At 47.3% G+C, this 21,157-nt stretch overlaps 1 protein-coding gene across 1 annotated transcript in view; it reads right to left on the reverse strand.

Annotated features, from left to right (window-relative positions):
- Positions 1 to 21,157, reverse strand: part of CHD4 (chromodomain helicase DNA binding protein 4) — a 66,916-nt gene that overhangs the window by 18,403 nt on the left and 27,356 nt on the right. The window contains 25 exon segments of the mRNA XM_073595415.1: positions 52 to 232; positions 581 to 756; positions 843 to 1,080; positions 2,402 to 2,526; positions 3,366 to 3,483; positions 5,364 to 5,495; positions 5,575 to 5,716; positions 5,795 to 5,968; positions 6,594 to 6,715; positions 6,807 to 6,944; positions 7,947 to 8,147; positions 8,495 to 8,686; positions 8,766 to 8,862; positions 8,948 to 9,079; positions 10,974 to 11,185; positions 11,958 to 12,161; positions 12,274 to 12,510; positions 12,605 to 12,783; positions 15,381 to 15,516; positions 15,601 to 15,722; positions 17,208 to 17,467; positions 17,561 to 17,679; positions 19,126 to 19,314; positions 19,664 to 19,708; positions 19,710 to 19,783. Of these exon segments, the coding sequence (XP_073451516.1) occupies positions 52 to 232; positions 581 to 756; positions 843 to 1,080; positions 2,402 to 2,526; positions 3,366 to 3,483; positions 5,364 to 5,495; positions 5,575 to 5,716; positions 5,795 to 5,968; positions 6,594 to 6,715; positions 6,807 to 6,944; positions 7,947 to 8,147; positions 8,495 to 8,686; positions 8,766 to 8,862; positions 8,948 to 9,079; positions 10,974 to 11,185; positions 11,958 to 12,161; positions 12,274 to 12,510; positions 12,605 to 12,783; positions 15,381 to 15,516; positions 15,601 to 15,722; positions 17,208 to 17,467; positions 17,561 to 17,679; positions 19,126 to 19,314; positions 19,664 to 19,708; positions 19,710 to 19,783 (3,945 nt within the window).

Consider the following 21,157-nt stretch of genomic DNA (forward strand, 5'->3'; position numbering starts at 1 on the left):
CTCCGTGCGATGGGTGGGCCTGCTTCTCACCTCTGTGGGCCCGCTTCTCACCTCTGTCCTCCTGGCTGCCATCGTTATAATTCACTTGTTTTCGAATACGCTTTCCTTTGCCCAGGTTTCGTGCCAGGTCCTCTTGCTGCTGCTCATAATGATGTCGGAGAAGTTTCTCCCAATAGTCTGGATCCACGCTCTCTTCCTGCTTGATGATCTCACGGACAACCTCCTCTTCATCCTGAGCAAGGGACCAGAAAGTTGTAAATGGCTATCGGAGACTTAGGCCCTCGTCGGTATACGGCACAAACATTATCAGGTAGGAATGCTCTACAGATGCCCAGGGAAGGCAACAGGAATCCCCCTTCAAACTTTTAAATCAAACCTTTAAGGGCTCATTTTAAAGCACTCCAAATGCCAATCAAAACTGCCATCACTAAATAAAATGGTTCCTTACAGTCCTGGTTACAAGTTATGTTTACGTTGCAAAAAAAATTATTCCCCCCCAACGTGTGTTAAAGTCGAAGTGTAAACACATTGAGGCTCAAAGATTGTATGCCCCCATGAAAACCCATAACTGGTTACTCACGGCCAGCTCTTCATCTCTGACGACATACTGCGCCACCTTAAACGAGCTCAGATATTCGTTCATTCCTTGGATCTCAGTGTCTTCTGTCTGATGATCTTGGTTCCGGTCCAGTAGTTTATCAATGGCTCTGTCATCATAGTGGATAACACTGAGGTCTTCTCCCTCCTTGTTCTCACCTATGACGACACAAAAGGCATTATGGCCTGCATGGTACAAGTTGCCCTTTATCAGCCTCTTCTATGGATCGTTTAACATGACTTACCACCTTCTGTTGCCTCATCTTTAAAGAGCTCTTCAGTACCAAACTTCAGGATATCGTCCAGCTCCTGCTTGGACATTGACCCAGTTTTGGAGCCGAGACCCGGCCTTACGACCAAGTGGGTCAGCATCATCTTTTTCTTTGCTACCTGAGTAATCCTCTCTTCTACGGAGGCACGAGTGACAAACCGATAGATCATAACCTTCCTGTTCTGTCCAATACGGTGAGCTCTGCTGAAAGCCTGGTGGAAAAGGGCAGGGTTAGTGAGATGTGGGCAATAAAGAATAAATCTTCAAGCTCATGGGCAAGGTGACAGGGTCCTTATAAACATTATATTTACAAACAATACAAACAGACCAGGGGTCTCCAAACCTTCGAAACAAAAAGGGCCAGTTTACTGTCCTTTAGATTTAAGGGGGGCCAGACTGCGGCCATTGGAAAAGGTCCCAAATTCAGTGGGAGCAAATAGTGGCCCCTTCATTCATTGGGAGCAAATAGGGGCCCCTTCATTCATTGGGAGCAAATAGGGGCCCCTTCATTCATTGGGAGCAAATAGGGGCCCCTTCATTCATTGGGAGCAAATAGGGGCCCCTTCATTCATTGGGAGCAAATAGGGGACCCTTATTGGTTTCAGTGAAGGGAAATATGCCCCACTGTTGGCATCAGAGCATCAAAATAGTGCACCAAGGGCAAAATCAAAGCAAGCAAAGGACCCCGGGCTGCAGTTTGGAGACCACTCACAAAGAACACAATAGGAAACAAAAATGCCTAAGGTCTTCAAATACTGGCATTTACCATTTCACCAGAATGGCCGATACGCTAGGACTAAAGCATACATTTCTAAATACTGGACCAGAACTTGAAATAGCCGTATGCCTGTAGTTTTTACAAAGTAGCCGAATTCCTGGAATTTAAGTCTAATGAAGTGCCTGCCACCTATGTAGCGGTCTCTATTATTCACATCTGACAGGTTTATTGTGCTCCAGGAAGATAACCTCTGGAGTTGCTCACTGTGGTCTCAGCTCCTTGAAGACCAGAACCGCTATGTCCACCCCCTACCCTCTTTCTGCCCATTCACAGAAGCCTTTGTATTATCCAAACTCACTCACAAAATACAAAGGCTTCTGTGTACGGCCAGTAGAGGGGAGGGGTGGGCATAGCTGCTCTGTGTGCTTCTCTCCTCTCACAGGCTGAAGTGTATCCTCAGAGTGCAATAAACCTGTTGCATATAAGTGATAGAGAAGTCCTGGAGGTGACATGCACCCAGTTGGACTCAACTCCTAGCGGGCCTTCACTTTTTAGCAAAGTTGCTGAAATTCAGCTTTTAATCACATTAGAAGCCTGGGAGGAAAATAAACATGGATGTAATAAGTGATGGGGGGTAGAATATGAAGAGAGGCTGTTAAATTTTAGGAGGAGGAATATTCGATGAGTGCAATGGACACGTAAAAGTGATGACACAAGAGGACTTGCAGCAGGACAGGCCTGTGAGAGGAAGTTCTCAGGGACAGTTGTGTCCAAATCACAATTGGTGAAAAGGTCGGGTGGAGAGCATTTCTTACCTGAATATCGTTGTGAGGGTTCCAATCTGAGTCATAGATGACTACGGTATCGGCTGTGGCGAGATTAATTCCCAAACCTCCAGCGCGAGTGGACAGAAGGAAACAAAACTGCTGAGCACCGGGAGCTACAAGACATGAAAAAGACAAAGAATGCATCAGGGACAGAGAGATAAGACACGAGCATTGCAATTTATTAAATGCAGACCACATGGCAACCAAACCAGACTGATAAGAGGCATGGAGGAGCAGAGCGGGAAGGAAGGGGAGGAAAGGAAAGGAAGGGGAGGAAAGGAAACGAAGGGGAGGAAAGGAAACGAAGGGGAGGAAAGGAAAGGAAGGGGAGGAAAGGAAAGGAAGGGGAGGAAAGGAAGGAAGGAAGGATATAGTTGCCATGTAAAAAAATAAATAAATAAATTATATATATAGGGAAGGAGGAGGGGGATATGATCACCATGTATAAATAAGAGGGGGGGGATGAAGAGAATATGATCGCCATGTATTAATACATAGGGGGATATGATCGCCAAGTATGAATTTATATGGGGGGGGATATGAGCGCCATGTATGAATTTATAAAGGGGGGGGGGTTTGGGGGATATGAGCGCCATGTATTAACACCAAGCTCACTATATGGGCAACTTGTGTATTGAGTTATTCAGGTCATTACAGAGGACAAGGCGGCACTGTTTACGTCTGGAGAAGAGAGATCTAACCTCCACGTATACACTTCACAGTAAGCCGTAAAAATGTGGAATAGACTCCCTCAGGAACTAGCTCTGGCCAGCACAGCAGATGGTAAAAAAAGTTGGATACATTCCTAAAAATGCTCAATACTGTATGTGTGTATTTTTTTTTTTTTTTTGGTTGAATTAGATGGACCGTTTTGTTTTTTTTCAACCCAACTATGTAACTGCCACCTTCGGATTCTGACAAGATGAAAAGATCTTAGAGACGGTATACTAACCATTAAAGCGATCGATGGCCTCCTGACGCATGTTTCCAGTTATTCCACCATCTATTCTCTCATATTTATACCCCTCGTGCTCCATGAAGTCTTCAAGCAAGTCCAACATCTTGGTCATCTGAAGAGAGACATGGAAGGTCAAACACACTGCAGTAACCCCCCCGAATACTGGCACTAAAATGACGATCGTTTCCTTAACACGACATTTACAGAGTAAATTACGTGAAACCAAATTGGTCAATTCATATTTGGCATGCCAGTATTTGAGACTCAAATCGGGTTTTTTTTACCAATTACAAAAATCATAGAGCAATGCAGATGAATGTCATGTAGTTCACTCATATCTTAGCCCAGCGTTTCTCAAACTTTGTTCAGTCTAGGCACCCTTTAAAAATGAACAAATCTTGAGGCACCCCATTCTAAAATGTAAAATCGTTTAATAGTTTTACATAATGCGGTATCCACAAGTCCAGGTAGGACATCGAACGTTAGAGTCCATTTATTCTTCCAAAGCAAATACACTATTGCAAACTGGAACCGACTAGTACTCCAATGTTTCTCTTCTCCCTCAGTTTTTTTCTCCATCACTCAGCTAATGTGTGGAGAGGGGCAGGTGAGGATGCTATGCAGGCGGCGGACATCCTCCTAATCAACTGATGCCATTGGTTGTTCAGATGCCGGCAGCTAAAAGGTTGCAGTGCCTCCAGAAAGCTTCACTTTTTCCACATTTTGTTGTTACAGCCTTATTCCAAAATGAATACATACATGTTCATTTTTCTTTTCCCAAGAGAGGAACATATTAGACCTATGATTGATTAAGGGTGTTCTATGCGGTCTTTGCTTGCGATGTGGATTACTTTTGGTCTCCCCCTAATCCAGATGGCTTAAAGCAGAACTTCAGTCATTTTTTTCATCTTTCCATATATTAAATCTTCTGCCCTTGTTGTTTTAACGTTGGATAGTAAAACATTTTTTTGTGCCAGTAATTCCCTTATACAGCCCACTTCCTGTTTCCTGTCTGGTCATTAGCCTAGGCTAATGACATCATACTGAGCTCTCTCTCTCTAGTGAGAGAGTTTGCCAGTAAGGGAGGTAGGAATGAGTCACAAGAGGGCCAATCAGAGCGGGAGGTGTGCCTGTGTCAATTAAGGAAGTGAACAGGCAGCAGCTTCAGCTGCCCACAGTTAAGATGGCTGCAGCCAGACTCAGTGGAGGGAGATTTCTGCAGCATATTTGGCAAGTACAGAATCATAAAATATGCAAAGTGGTTGGAGGGAAGCTTCAGAAAGGCAAAGATGTTTTTATTACAGATGTGAGCAGGAGTGCCACACAAAAATGGAACTTCCGCTTTAAGTGCTGGTGACCCCCTGACATGCCACATTTGGCATGTCATTTTGGGAAGGGGGTGGGGGTTACCTAGCTTTTACAGTCATCAGGCCCCACTGCCTCCCCTAGCAGCAGAAGAAAGTTCCCCTCTTCCCCCTCTCCGCAATCTTCTGGAGCAAGTCACAGGTCCCAGAAGATTGCCCGGCTACTCACATGCGCAGTGCACGCCAGTCGGTGAACACACAGCCGGGCACCCACAGTTAGAATACCGGCGCCGCGGAAAGGAGGGGAACGAGGCGGCATCGCTGGACCACGGGACAGGCGAGTGTCTGATTATTAAATGTCAGCAGCTACACTTTGTAGCTGACTTTTAAATGTGTGGAACTCCGCTTGAAGTTCCGCTTTAAAAAAAAAAAAAAAAAGGTACATGAAACCCACCCCCTCCCCCTTGACAATCGACAATCGGCACCCTCCATCCAACCACCCCATAGAGGACAGCTGGCTGTGTCCATTGCTCAGCAGAAGCGGACACTGACCGGAGATCCGCCTGGTCGGCAGGGATCAGTAGAGATTCCCCGCTGAGCAGGCAGATCCACTTCACGGTGTCTGCCCAGATTGAAAGGGGCATTTAGGAATGTATTTTCACTTGGAGTGCAGCAAGGAACATCTAACCTGAGAAAAGATTAGCACTCTGTGCCCGTTATCCTTCAAATTTCTGAGCATCTTTTGTAGCAGGAGAAGCTTTCCGGCTCCTTTGATAAGAGCGCCGCCATCATACATTCCATTCGGCATCTTTGGAGCTTCCTATAAAATACAGCATTCAATCAGTAAATTGTCAAATAACGCCTTTTACCCAAGATCCCTGTATATAAAGCAGACTTACCATAGCAGCCACCGGGAAGAGGTAAGGATGGTTGCAGCATTTCTTCAGATCCATCACCACGTTGAGCAGAGACACTTGGTTACCACCTCCTCGAGTATTCAGAGCCTCAAAATTTCTAGTGAGGATAAACTTGTAGTATTTCCTGTAATTGTAGAGAGCATTAAACGGCTGAACCGGCTCAGAGACCACCGACTACCAATGATATTGTATGACTGCTTACTTCTGCATGGGGCTCAGCTCCACACGCACAATCAGCTCCGTCTTAGAGGGCATATTCTTGAACACGTCAGCCTTCAATCTTCTCAACATGTGAGGACCCAGCATGTCATGAAGTTTCTTAATTTGATCTTCCTTGGCAATATCGGCAAATTCCTCCAAGAAGCCCTCCAAGTTGCTATAGAAAAAGGAACGATGTTAGCGCACATTTCCTTAGGATATGAATAAGGACAACTCAAGTCAAACCGCTAATTACTCTGCAGCCCAGATGCCGCTGTCATCCTCACAGCATGGCAGGGGGTGGGAGGTACTGCAGATATGGATGGAGGGTGGGAGCTGCCCAACTTACCATGTTAACAAATGGGCATTTACCCGCTTGTTCATTTGAAAAGACCCTCCACTCTCATTGCGGATCTGCGGAACCTCCCTCCCCCTGCCCTGGTCAGGGGGGAGACCACACACAGTACTAAGTGGCAGCCGCGGTCCCTACTGGACTGTCACTTGGTCCAGACTCTGATCGTGGGCTGCCATTTAGTGATCCCTGCTTTAAGCCATGAACCGTTAACATGCTTGGGTACTGTACCCCAAAATATGAAAGAGGGCTACAAAAAGTCATCCGATAGGGAATGCTTGTCAGAGGTGACAACTTTTTACCAGTCAGGCAATGCTGAGGTCAGGGGATCTGGAGACATCTTTTTTTATATGTCCCTCCTTTAACTACAGGGGTAAGGGATAGAGAGAGGTAGATTGTATACATCCATAATAAGCAAAAATACCAGTGTCATCGCTACTTGTATACATACTTGAAACGCTCTGGAGTCAAGAAATTGAGCAAATGGAACAATTCTTCCAGATTGTTCTGTAGGGGGGTTCCGGTGAGAAGCAGTTTATGCTGAAGACTATAGTTATTCAGAACTCTGAAAAACTGGAGACAAAAAGGCACACGTTAGCAGCAGCAACGACGACACCAAATACATAATATTCCTTTATTCAGACAAGCCGCAAAGCCTTCTTACCTTGGACTGGTTATTTTTCAGACGGTGAGCTTCGTCCACCACAAGACAAGCCCAATCTATGGATCCCAGGATAGCCATGTCTATGGTAATCAGCTCATAGGAAGTTAACAGTACGTGGAATTTTACTGAGGAATCTTTCTGTAGAGCAGACAAAAGACACAGCAACATAAGGGTAGGCTAACCTTGCGAAGCAAAATCCAAAGATATGGTGCAACCCAAGTTATACAAACGTAAATAATTTCCTAAAAAAATATCGTAAAGAAAAAAAAATGGATTTCAAAATAGATCCAGAACGATAATAAAAATAAATAGTCCACTAAAATCGGGGGTCGGTGCCAGTCCGTGAGGATGATCTCTCACCGCCCGCCCCACATCACTGCTGTTCCACTTTCACAGCCGGGCCACTACACCGTCGTAGGTGCAGCGAGCGAGCAGAGACACGTTATCCCTCACCGTCCTGCATCACCGCCGTTCTGCCCTCGCAGCCCGGCCGCTACACTGTCGGAGGTAAAGCGAGCAGAAGAGACGACATCTTACAGCCCGCCCCACATCATCGCTGTTCCGTCCTCACTCTGAACCCAACACTGCCCTGAGGCCTGCCTCTGTGCTCAATGGACCAATGTGCACGTATGTACTGCCACCAATGAAGTGACAACCCACATCTGGTGGCAGGCGCTGTGGCAAGTGACACTCAGGGCTCCCACTGATTCTGCATTACGGTGAGTTGAACCATTTCATATTACAATGCAATAGAAATAATGTGCTTCAGTCATCCTGACACCATATCAACCGTAGTGCCGGGATGATTGAAAACGCTAACACCAGCCATTGCCCCAACAAATTGCCAAACCCCCCCCCCCCCAGGGCCTTGGCACAATTTTCTTCCATGCAGCCGGTCACTGGTGCCAAAAAAGTTGGGGACCACTGCACTAAAGTTCTGACACAACAGAGGCAGCTCCACCAAGAAACAGGAATCAAACACAAGGGGGTGCCACTAAGTGCAGTATTAAAAATCACTTCAATAAAAATGCCAAATGCACACTCGCATTTTCCCAAATAGATAGCACTTGTGGTTAAAATAAAAGGTTTCTTGCTAAGCTACAGAGGACAGAATGAAAAACCGATGTATCCGTTACACACCTTCATTCGCGATGCTTTCTTGCCACCTCGGATTGCATTGTCTTCAAACGAGAACTCGTTCTCACGAATGACGGCTCGGCTGTCCTTGTCACCAACGTAAGTGACAACGTATATGTCGGGAGCCCACATCTCAAATTCACGCTCCCAGTTGATGATGGTAGACAGGGGTGCACTGACCAGGAAAGGACCTTTAGAGTGACCCTGAAATGGACAGAAGTGTTGGACTACATTTAACTTCAATTAGACAAGAAGGAAATTATTAAAAATAAATAAAAAAGGGAACCAAACATTAAGAAAAAATAAAATGATATAATTTATTTTTCTGCAAAGAAGAAAAAAAAAAAAATCAAAATCAAATTTCTTCATAAACTTAGGCAAATATGAAGAGGAGTATAACCCTGTTGGATTACAAATGCAATTTTTTTTTTTAACACTTTAATATTTGGAGACCACAGGATGAGAAGGAATATCTGCCATGCCAGAAGACCAATCTACATCTGCAATACTGACCCCCCACATTGTTATGGGTTAGGAAGACCCCGACTCACCTCTTTATAAAGAGAATACAAGAAGACTGCAGTTTGCACCGTCTTGCCCAAACCCATTTCATCGGCAAGGATGGTATCGGTGCCCTGCGCCCATGAGAAACGCAGCCAGTTCAATCCCTCCAGCTGGTAGGGGTGAAGGGTTCCTCCGGTACATTCCAAGTAATCTGGCTGGCGGTCGTATTTCACTGTGGGCTGAGAGAAAACACAGGCTTATGAGAAACAAGACACAGAACAAGATGGGTGTCCAGAGACAACACACTCGGCAACTTACATCCACAGTCGGGGTGTCAGGAGGTCGCTCGAGCTTTCTGAGTTTAACTTTCTTCACTTTTTTGCCGGGTCGTCCTTCATCACCACACATTAGTTCCCTGCAAAATCAGAAGAGTTTATATAACAAAATGCAACATATAACGGCCAAAAGGATCAGATATCCAACAAAGTCCAAACCCTCACCTGTGGTTCCAGTAGCTCTGTTTGTACATGTCATAGTCCTGAATGTCGGCATCTTCTAACTCCCAAGATGCCTGGTCATATGGAAGGTCTCGCCACTTGATCAAATAATGGACATTGCCCTTCTTGTCCACACTGAGGAAGCAAAAAAACACAAAGCAGCTTAATTAGCAGTAATTCATTGTTTTCCAAGCCAGAAAAATAAGACATCAAGCTTAACCTGAGCTCTGCAGAGTATAGCCCCCAAGCAGGAGCTATGCCTTACTGCTCTGCAGAGTATAGACCCCAGGCAGGAGCTATGCCTTACTGCTCTGCAGAGGAGTAGTGCCCACAGGCAGGAGGCTATGCCTTACTGCTCTGCAGAGGAGTAGAGCCCACAGGCAGGAGGCTATGCCTTACTGCTCTGCAGAGGAGTAGAGCCCACAGGCAGGAGGCTATGCCTTACTGCTCTGCAGAGGAGTAGAGCCCACAGGCAGGAGGCTATGCCTTACTGCTCTGCAGAGGAGTAGAGCCCACAGGCAGGAGGCTATGCCTTACTGCTCTGCAGAGGAGTAGTGCCCACAGGCAGGAGCTATGGCTTACTGCTCTGCAGAGTATAGACCCCAAGCAGGAGCTACGCCTTACTGCTCTGCAGAAGAGTATAGACCCCAAGCAGGAGCTACGCCTTACTGCTCTGCAGAAGAGTATAGACCCCAAGCAGGAGCTACGCCTTACTGCTCTGCAGAAGAGTATAGACCCCAAGCAGGAGCTATGCCTTACTGCTCTGCAGAGTAGAGCCCACAGGCAGGAGCTATGCCTTACTGCTCTGCAGAGTAGAGCCCACAGGCAGGAGCTACGCCTTACTGCTCTGCAGAGTAGAGCCCACAGGCAGGAGCTACACCTTACTGCTCTGCATAGGAGTAGAGCCCACGGGCAGAAGCGATGCCTTACTGCTCTATGCTCGGGTAAGAGGTATGCCTTACCGCTTTATGCTCGTGTCCAACCTCCTAGAGGCAGGGCATATACCCCAAAGGTCTGGCGTGTCCCCCAATCAATGTTGGAAAACAATTAAGAAAAAACACTTAAAAAAAAAAAAAAACAAACAACCATACACGGCACACGTTTGTTATAAAATTTTGCAAACAGGTAATTTTTCGGAGGCACTGATAATCAGTGTTGATGCCCCTTTCACACGTGCCGATTATCTGCTCTCTTCATGCTGTCAGCGGGGAGGAAATTAATGTCGATAACCGGCTTGTGTTTAAATTGTGATCAGCTGTCATGGGACACAGCCGATCATGTTCTAAAGGGGTGCTGTGACTGGCCCTTTATCCCGATCGGTGATTAACTGTGTCCCAAGAATGTAATCACAGAAGGACACCATACGACTCCTTCCCAGAACTGGACGCCCACTCAGTAGCCGTTATTCTGCTTTAGGGCAGTCAGGAAATGGTTAAAGCAGATCTTCACCCTCTGCAGCATAATCTCTCTCCATCCCTCCTCTGGTTCTGAGCATTAATAGCACTTTTGGTCCCGCCGCCCTTCCCCTTGCACATCATTCGCCTAGTGCTTCCTTTGCCTCCTGGGGTATGCACATCTCATACCCCAGGAGCCAAAGCCTTCCCATTCAGGAAAAGATGGAGCCCCAGGCCTGGCAGGGCACCAAGAGGTGCATTGGATGAACCCCTAACCACCAGCAGTCTCTTAATGACATTAGAGCATAACATGGCGGCGCGAGAGAGTGCCCTCAGAGAAGAGGATCTCAGTTGGACAGTGCGGGATCTGATGGGTGGGAACCTAGTGCTCTATGCCAGGGATCTCCAAACTACAGCTCTACAACTGTTGCAGAACTACACATCCCATGAGGCATTGTAAAACACTGAAAATTCACAGACATGACCAAGCATGATGGGAATTTTAGTTCCTGAACAACTGGAGGACCATAATTTGGAGACCCCTGCCCTAGGCTCTCCAAGATCGATCTGTTGAAGGCTAACTAGGTTCACATTAGGTATAAAACTTCTCTAAGGCTGTCACCACCGCCCCGTACCTGTGGTTTAGTACTCGGTGGATCATTATCCACTCAGGCTTGATTCCATATCGGAAGAATTTCTCTTCCATTTCTAGATATCTTGGATCTTTGTTTTTCCTTTTGCGGCTTTTCTCTTCTTCATCTACTCCATAATCGCCGGCGGCTGGAGGATCGTCCATGTCGTTCTTCCGCTGGTAGTTCCTGAACATGACCTGGCAGTGCAGCTCCAACTGTAAAAGACGGGACAGCGATGAACATTTCATTTTCAATGTGCGTTTTTTTTTTTTTTATTGAATGAAAAATTCAAGGTATCGGCACAGATATCAGTGCATCCCTACTTGGAATCCATACTCCATCACCATAGGGGAAAGTGGTGCAGCTTAATTTGAGCCCATTACGACATGTTCTCTATGTGTCGTGTCTTTAAGATACTTGTAATAAAATTCTGTAAGTTTGTGAGAATCTCTTGTCCTTTTGGGTACCGAGATAGTCCATAATCTTACACCTCTTCCCTCTTCTGTATTTGCAACTATTGGAGGAGGATGATGATGCTCTTTACTAATGAATACTATCCTAATAGGCACTAATTATAATCTGGAAGTCGTTACACTTGCCATTTTTTTCTGCGTTTAACACATCAACTTCAGGGTCAATATGTTAATTTGCTGCCTGATATATCCCACTTTAACTAAATCAATGTTATTCACTTTATCGGTCTGCGGTCATAAGGTTATGGCTGATTGGTGTATATATTTCATCACAAGTATCAAAATAAAAGTTACATTCCATCATAATCTGCAAACATCCACATTTCTCAACACAACGCAAACTAAAAAAGTGCTGCAGAAGCTGTAGGCACAGAATAATAATAATAATAATAATAATAATAATAATAATAATAATAATATTCCCTGCAATCCATTTTTCTGGATTTTCTAGAGAATCTCATGCATGTCTTTGCAGAGACAGTCCCCCTGGCGCTGTCCTTTTAGTGCCACATACCTGCAGTTCCGTCACCCAAGAGCAATGTAGATAGGACATGCCCTGCCACTTGACGAAGAACTCCCGCTCTGCTCTACCCTCCAAAGGTTTGGTAGGAGGGGCATTAGGACCGACATCTGCTGATTTGGGCACTGAGGTGGGAGAAGGCGGCTGCCCCCACTTCCATATCAGGATTTTCTGGATTTTACCCTTCAAGGCAGGACACTAAAGAGACAAAAAAAAAAAACAAAAAAAAAAAAAAAAAAACACATTAAGCTTTAGGACCAAAGCCGTGCATTATGGACATCAATAACTTGAGAACTCCAGAAATACGTACTGTGCATCTTGGGCAGAGCCACTCCCCATTGGGTATCTCTGGCAGTGGCGGGTTCAGACAGTGGATGTGATAGGAGGAAGGACAGGAGTCACAGCACAGCAGTTCACCTCCATCCTTACACACACGACAGAACTCCATGTGGTGATCCTCCTCCTCGGGGTCACCTACAGTCTCGTCCAAATCATCCTCACACTCAGAGTTGTCCTCCTTGGCTTCCCATTGGACTCCCTCCTTTTCCTGAAAAAAAAAAAAAAAAAAAAATCAATGAATTAGGACAGACAAGACGGAATGTTCAGCGGCCGTTACTGTGGTGCAGAAGAGTGCCACTTACACAATGGGGGCAGCTCCATTTGCCCTCGGGCGCCTTGTCCATATCTGGGTCCAGGCAGACCATGTGGTACGCTCGGGGACAAGTATCACACAGGATGATCTCCCCTCCTTGCTGGCAAACCTCACAGTAGTCCTGGTGGTCCGTTTCATAGCCATCAACAGGACCGGGCACTTCATCTTCTAAAGAAAAAAAAAAAAAAAAAAAAAAAAAAAAATTAAAAATATATTCAAAAACCCCTTTATGGTGAGGTAATGGGGTTGATTTACTAAAAACAGGAGCACTCAGAATTTAGTGCAGTTGTTCATGGTAGCCAAATCTTCTAAACTCAGATTGTTCAATTAAGCTTTGGCCAAAAAAAACCTGGAAGCCGATTGGTTTCTACGCAGAGCTGCATCAGATTTTGTACTCCCCAGTTTTAGTACATCAACTCCAATATTTTTTTACTTTTTAAAAGCTGAACTCTAGGAAGATGAGAGAGAAATAAAAGCTGCTCTGGATGAATACTTAAAGAGGAACTGCAGTCTGCTCACATAATTTGTAATAAAAACATTCTGAAGCTTCCCTCCACTTTGCATATTTTATATATACTGGGATTCTGTACTTGCTAAATATGCTGCAGAAATCTCCCTCCGAGTCTGACCGCAGCTATTTTAACTGTGGGCAGCTGAAGCTGCTGCCTGTTCACTTCCTGGATTTACACAGAGGCACAGAGGCTCGCCTCCAGCTCTGCAGCCCTCTGACTCTTCCCTGGAAAACTCGGGGAAGAGAGAGAGAGCTGTCCATGAGGTCATAAGCGTAGGCTAATGACCAGACAGGAAACAGGAAGTGGGAAGAGGAAGAGGAAGAGGAAGAGGAAGAAGATTTACTATCCAAAAGATAAAGCAAACAAGGACAGAAGATTTAATAGAGGGAAAGATTACAAAAAAAAAAAGACTGAAGGTCCGCTTTAAAGTAAAATTCCAGGCCATGCCTAAATTGGTCCTAAAGTGATTGTAAATGCTCTATTTTTTGTTTTATTTTTTTAACCACCACTTGCCGTCCACTCATTAGCAGTTTTACTGCTACAGGGTGGAATGTGGAAGCGGTGTGCAGAATCTATAACCACACACACGCGCGCACGCGAGGGGGGGGGGCAGGTTCCAGGAACTATGTCCTCCGTCACCAGACGATCGTCCGGAAGACACACAGAACTGTGACCTGCCTATGTAAACAAGGCAGATCGCTGTTCTGACACGGGGAAGGGATAGAATTTGCAGGGACACCAATACATGCCTTCCCCTAGTAAAAGCAACATACACACACACACAGTTCAGACAAAAACCAGCGCCATCTGAGTGCAGTATTCAGGGTACTTTATCCGCAATAAATGTACACTCACAAGACGAAAAGGAGGTCAGCTCTTTAAGGTTGAACAAAATACAGGGTTCAACCGCTCGGGGGGGGGGGGGGGGGGGGGGGGGGGGGGCTGTGGGCCGTCCTTCTAGTCGCGGCTGTGCTGGTGGCTCTCCCAGCACTTCCTAGTTCACAGGTGCACTCAGGGGAAGCCACCGTTATCACTACGAGATGTCCGAGGGAGCGGGGTGGTGCATCCTTTCAGAGCATGTGTGCTCCTTCTGGTCAGAACGCACGCACAACCCCGCTCCCCCCTGGTAGTGACATCGGCGGCTTCCCCTGAGTGCACCCGTGAACTAGGAAGTGCTGGGAGAGCCACCGGCACAGAGACACATCTCCACACATCTCAGCTCCCCCCCCCCCAGAGCAGATGAACCCTGTATTGTGTTTACAAAGAGCTGACCTCCTTTTCATCTTGTGAGTGTGTACATTTATTGCTGATTATTAAAGTACCCTGAATACTGCACTCAGATGGCGCTGCTCTGATTTGTTTTTTGTATCTGCAGAGCGTTCTTCTAGATCACAATACATAAAAACGCAATTGGCGGGGTTCCAATGACCAATATCGTTGGTCAATTCAGGTGGCAGGTTACCGACTCACCTAATTAGGTGGAGTTCCTGATCAAGACAGGAGAAGCAGTCATAATAAAAAGGGAAGTGGGAATAGGACCCAAGGTGTCCTTGCCTTCAATGGAGGAACAAACTTCGGTTTAACCTGATGCATTTTATTAGATGAATTGGCAGAAAAAAAAAAATGTATCGAGTTAAACCGCAGTTTGTTCTTCCATTGAAGGCAAGAACACCCTGGGTCCTATTTCCACTACCCTTTTATTTAGAGTCCCCTCTTTCCGGAGTCTGCAGCCGTCTCCAGTCAGCAGTTCATTTTAGAGACTTGCATTTGCTCAACTGTTTAGAGCACTGCGCAGGCTCACTCCCTCTAGAGCAGTAATTCTCAACTCCTGTCCTCAGGACCCACTAACAGGCCAGGTTTGCAAGATAACTGAAATACATCACAGGTGAGATCATTTGCTGCTTAGTGATTGCAGTATTCTAGTCTCTCTCTCCAAGGTAATACATAAAACCTGGCCTGTTAGTGGGTCCTGAGGACAGGCGTTGAGAACCACTGCTTTAGTGCAACAGTGCTTGGTTTTGTCTTTTTCTCAAACACCAGCTAGGCACACAGTTAACCCTTTGATCACCCTTGATGTTAACCACTGCACTAGAGAAAAATCAGCTCTGCAAAACAGTGCTCTGCAGCAGAGCAGTGTCAATCTGAGACCTGCATGGGCAGAAACGCAAATCCTTTGGCAGGTTAAACAGCACACAATGTCATTTGACTGGCGTTCAGCTTCACACATTTGCAGTTCTCCAGCCTGACGGTTACCTTTCTTCTTCTTCTTGGCGGCTCTGAGTTTCTTGCGGCTTCGGCTACTTTTGCTTGTGGATCCGTCAGATACAGACAAGCTGTTCATGCTGCCCTCATCATAGTCCGAGTCGCCATCGAGGTCCTCCTCCTCACTCTGCAGAGAGATCATTGCAAACGGTTCAGGTCACTTAGTCTAATAAAATATAATAATGATCACCAGTGACAGCAAAACACTTACAGAAGAGCGCTTCCGTTTACCAAAGCCCCCAAGCTTGATCTTCAGAGGAGCCACCTTCTTGGCTTTGGTCTTTTTATTTTCCGGCGGACGAACGACCTTTGGTTTTTTCCTGGCGTTGGGTCCTAAAAAAACAAAATAAAAAAAAAAAATTTTTTTTTTAGGGATTTTTATTAAAGCGGAGTTCCACCCAAAAGCTTATTTGTCTCTCCCCTCCCCCCCCCAGTGCCACATTTCAGGGGGCCCCGTAACCTCTCCCCACTTCCGGGAGCCTGGGCCACAGCGCATTACGTCAGCAGCTTGGCTCCCTCCGCCGGGCCAGTAGGAGAGTGCAGCGGTGCCTGGCGCATGCGCAGAAGGGACCTGGCGTGAAGCCATAATGCTTCACTGCCGGGTTCCCTTACTGGCAATGGCGGCAGCCGACATCGCTGGACTCCAGGACAGGTAAGTGTCCTATTATTAAAAGTCAGCAGCTGTTGACTTAATTTTTTTGCAGCAGTGGGAGGACCTCCGCTTTAAACCTTCAGTAGGGGACATCACCTTATCCCTATAGCAGGCATATGCAATTAGCGGACCTCCAGCTGTTGCAGAACTAGAAGTTCCATGAGGCATAGCCTGTCCAAGACCGACAGCCACAAGCATGACACCCAGAGGCATGATGGGAGTTCTGCAAAAGCTGGAAGTCTGCTAATTGCATATCCCTGCCCTAAAGCCTCGCTGGTTGATCTTGTCCCCCCTCCTATTATGCATAGTGGGCACACTTCAGGTGACTTTGTTGATGCAGTGGGTGGTGTAAATGTATATTATCTATGAAGTAGTAATGTTGACATCTATGATTTTATCTAGATTGTATGCTGTACAAATTATGTATCAATGGCTCCTGAGGAAGTGGACTAGGTCCTGGAAACGCGTCGAGCCTCAAGACCACCACATATGGACAAGACACATTCTGTCAATTATGAGATATATAGCTCTCAATATGAAAATATTATGTAATGACGATTTTAACATGAGTTAATAAAACCATGTTTAAAGGGGTTGTAAAGGTAAAAATTTTTTCACCTTAATGCAGGCCCCCCGTTTTACTTACCTGACGCCTCGAAAGTCAGCTTCGCGTTCCCGACATCTGTTCCTCCGCTCACCCTGGCCGCTGATTGGCTGCAGTGGATGGATTGAAAGCAGCGCAGCCATTGGCTCGCGCTGCTGTCAATCACATCCGATGACGCGGCGCGCCGGGGGGCGGGGCCGAGTGATACAGCGAGCGGCTATAGCCGCCGGCTGTATCACGGGAGCGCGCCCGCAAGCACTCACCACCGTGCGAGGGAGCTCGCATTAAGGTGGTGAATGCTTGCGGGGAGGAGCTGAAACAGCCGCCGAGGGACCCCAGAAGACGAGGTTCGGGGCCACTCTGTGCAGAACGAGCTGCACAGTGAAGGTAAGTATAACATGTTTGTTATTTTTAAAAAAAAAAAAAAAAACACCTTTACAAACGCTTTAAGTATAACAAAATGTTGCGCCCCGAAAGTCACACTTTTGATATTATAATAGTTAAGGATGACCTCTTGAAGGATTAGTAAGCTGGCCTTAACGCAAGCTATCTGCATACTTGCCTTTTCCTTCCTTGGTCTTGGCTTTGCGCAGTGGAACCTCAACTACTGGTGGCGGTGGAGGCGGCGGCGGAGGAGCAACCACCTCGGTAGATGCCACCATACTGGCAACGACTGCCTCGGCGGCGGCAGCTGCGGCGGCCACAGATGCCCCAGAGCTGCCCTTCAAGGGATTGTTGGTGCTGAACTCCCTCCACTTGGCTCCGAGAACCATCATCATCTTGGAGACAGCAATTTTGGGGTTCTTCGCAGCAATTAGTGGCCTAAACAAAAAGACGCGGCAGAGATCAGAATGGTGCGCAATGCAATCTCAAGACGTAGAATCAACTGGTGGAATGAGAAGCTGAAAAACATACCTGACAAACTGGCTGAAAGCCTTGTAGTTGGTCAACGTCCTGTAATCGTCCTCCGTGAACATATGGTCAATGTCCTCCATGCCCCAGTCTTCCAAAAGCTGTGCTGAAGTCTTTGGTTCCTTTGAAGCGAAAAAAAAAAAAAAAAAAAAAAAAAAAAAAACAGAACCACTTTATTAGGAACATGAAGTGAAAAAAAGGCCAACCACCCAGCACTGCGAACACAAAACCAGTATGAATTCCACCCTAAAAAAGGAAACTGCATCGTCCTCTCTCTTACAGGCAAGGAAGCTGCCATGTTAGCCTCTGATCTGCAGTGGCCATGCTGGTGTTCATGTGATCAGTTATGACAGCAGCTATTTGATGGCTTAACAGTTTGGCAACTCCAAAGCAGGTACCATGGCTATGAGTTCAACCTTTGACAGTAGAGAGCACAATCAACCGACCGTTATCACTGATACATTCATGGCATGCTAACAGTTTTGGAAAACTTATATCAATGGGTTCAGTCTGGCTTTACCCAAATCCGGAATGGGGGGGTGGGGCAGAACGAATGGGGCACTTTGCTTGCCTTTATCTGCCCAATGGGGCACCATTCCTCCCACTGGCAATAATGATGGGGCAGAGCCCCCAGCACAGAGGTCTCAGCTAGCAGGCTGGACCCTGGAACTCTGCACCCTGGCTGGCAGGCCATTCCTCCCACTGGCACCAATGATGGGGCCCCAGTCCTCCCACTGGCACCAACGATGGGGGGGGGGGGGGTGTATGGTTCAGAGTTCATGCGACCACTGACTGGCAGTCACATGTTTGGGAGCTGATCCCACTGGCGGGAGAAGAGACTTCCGGGTGGTCGTGGGGATCTGGTCACCTCCGCCCAGTGGAACACACTCACACACCGGCTTCAGGTTGAGTGAAGCGGTGGCGTATCAAGGAAAGACTTGGGTGAGGACTACCCCTGTAGTGCCGCAAGCAGCACATGTTTATGCAACTTTTTTAATAGTTTTAATAAATTGTACAATGAAGTATCCCTCTCTGTATCCCTGTCTGACTCTTGCATGTCCCTAAACCTGGCAGCACATATGGAATGTGAATATATGAACTGCTTGCATACATCTAGCATCTTTTATTTTACCAAAAATATGTAGCAGAATACATATTGGCCTAAATGCATGAAGAAATTTGTTTATATTTTTTTAATTGGATATGTTTTATAGCAGAAAGTAAAAATAGATTGTTTTCTTCAAAACTCTGTTTATAGTGCAAAAAATAAAAACCGCAGAGGTTATCAAATACCACCAAAAGAAAGTTCTATGTGTGTGTGTGTGTGTGTGTGGGGGGGGGGGGACGACATATTTGTGTACAGTGTCACTCGACTGCACAATTGTCAGTTAAAGTAACGCAGTGCCGGGGGGGGGGGGGGGGGGGGGTGAAGTGGTTAAAGCTCACCCTTTTGCTGCTGCTGGATGCAATGCAGGTGATGGACAGGGTAATATCTACACTGAAGCATGAACAATGTCCCCTCTAAAAAATAAAGGAAACCGGTTTTGAACGCTCTGACCCCCACTGACCTTAGAATCGTCATCGTCATCTTCTTCCTCCTCACGTGGTTTCACTTTCGGTTTCTTTTCCTTCTTCTGAGCCAGCTTCTTTTTCTTCTTCTTTCCCGGGGTGTAATCGCTACCTTCGCTGTCTGAGCGGAGAGGTCCCAGATCATCGTCCCCAAAATCATTTCCTTCCCCTGAGCTGTCATCAATATCCTGCAAAACAACAGTACAGGATCTCTCATTCCAAAACATAGCAAATCTATTGTGTGCTTCTTCATTTAAAGGCTCTTGGGGGGGGGGGGGGTTATGGGCACATGGGCTTCCGTTACTGGCAGAACTCCTCTCTGGCAATGGCAATACAGCTCAGATCAATCACCTGCAGCTCAGACACCTCAGAAGCATCTCAAACTGATCTCTAAAAGGAGAAAATGCACATTCTCACCTACACAAGGCCTTACCTGTATCTCCTTTCACCATCCCAACCGCTACCCACCTCTGCCCACCTCCGCCCTGAGAGCACCGTGTGCCACCTGGCTTATATACACTTCCACCACACACTTACCTCCTTTTTCTGACGCTTTCCTTTGGGGGTTTTGGATTCCCGCCCCCTTTTTGGGTTTTTTCTTTTTCTTTACTTTCGGCGTTTCGACTTCTGAAAGGTCGTCATCCAAATCATCGTCATCTGCAAGAGAAGGGTGAAGGTCAATCGATCTGAAGTGCAGAACACTATAGCAAAGGCCAAATAGCCATCAACTAAATAGGCAATGTCTATATCAGTATGTATCAAGACACACACACACTTCTGGGGCTTACAGATACGTCACTGTATTCAGCATCATGACATGTGTGGTCAACCTAAGTAACCAACTACTGCCCGCCTGTGCTATGGCATACCTTACACCACAAGCTGGCCTTATTCACTCTGGTAAAAGTGCACTCCTCTAGGAACGCTCTTCACTGACCCTCCAGTCAAGGAACAGGTTCCCCCACTGACCCCCCCCCCCCCCCCTCGGTCAAGGAACAGGTTCCCCCACTGACCCCCCCCCCCCCCCCCCCCCTCGGTCAAGGAGCAGGCTCTCCCACTGAACCCCCCCTCCAGCAGCTCTCTCCCCACTGACCCCCAGCCAAAAAGGAGGAGAACGCTCCCCCCCCACTGACCCCCAGCCAAAAAGGAGGAGAACGCTCCCTCCCCACTGACCCCCAGCCAAAAAGGAGGAGAACGCTCTCCCCCCACTGACCCCCAGCCAAAAAGGAGGAGAACGCTCTCCCCCCACTGACCCCCAGCCAAAAAGGAGGAGAACGCTCCCCCCCCACTGACCCCCAGCCAAAAAGGAGGAGAACGCCCCCCCCCCCCACTGACCCCCAGCCAAAAAGGAGGAGAACGCTCTCCCCCCACTGACCCCCAGCCAAAAAGGAGGAGAACGCTCTCCCCCCACTGACCCCCCAGCCAAAAGGAGAACGCTCCCCACTGACCCCCCAGCCAAAAGAACGCTCCCCACTGACCCCCAGCCAAAAGGAGAACGCTCCCCACTGACCCCCAGCCAAAAGGAGAACGCTCCCCACTGACCCCCCAGCCAAAAGGCGAACGCTCCCCACTGACCCCCCAGCCAAAAGGCGAACGCTCCCCACTGACCCCCCAGCCAAAAGGAGAACGCTCCCCACTGACCCCCCAGCCAAAAGGAGAACGCTCCCCACTGACCCCCCAGCCAAAAGGAGAACGCTCCACACTGAACCACTGCCCCCCTCCCACTGTAAGGGAAATCCTTCCCACCAAGTTAATCTTAGCAGGGGGTTCCAGATCGTTGACTGCATTCAGCCACCCACCAATTAGGAGTCAGTGTGGTCGACCCAAATTCCTAAAGTACCTACAGCCACCTGTGCTACCTCACCCCTTTATAACACAAGCCGCCCCCCTCCCCCTCTGGGGAACATGCATTCCTCTAGGGGAATCGTCCCCAATGACTTGTCTGGGGGGGGGGGGGGGGGGGGGTCCCGACTACAACTCCCATCAGAGATTACGTGTACATTGTCTCTGTATTCTACCCATCACTGCAGT

Source organism: Aquarana catesbeiana, linkage group LG08 (genome assembly GCF_042186555.1).
Source record: "Aquarana catesbeiana isolate 2022-GZ linkage group LG08, ASM4218655v1, whole genome shotgun sequence".
Lineage (NCBI taxonomy): Eukaryota > Metazoa > Chordata > Amphibia > Anura > Ranidae > Aquarana > Aquarana catesbeiana.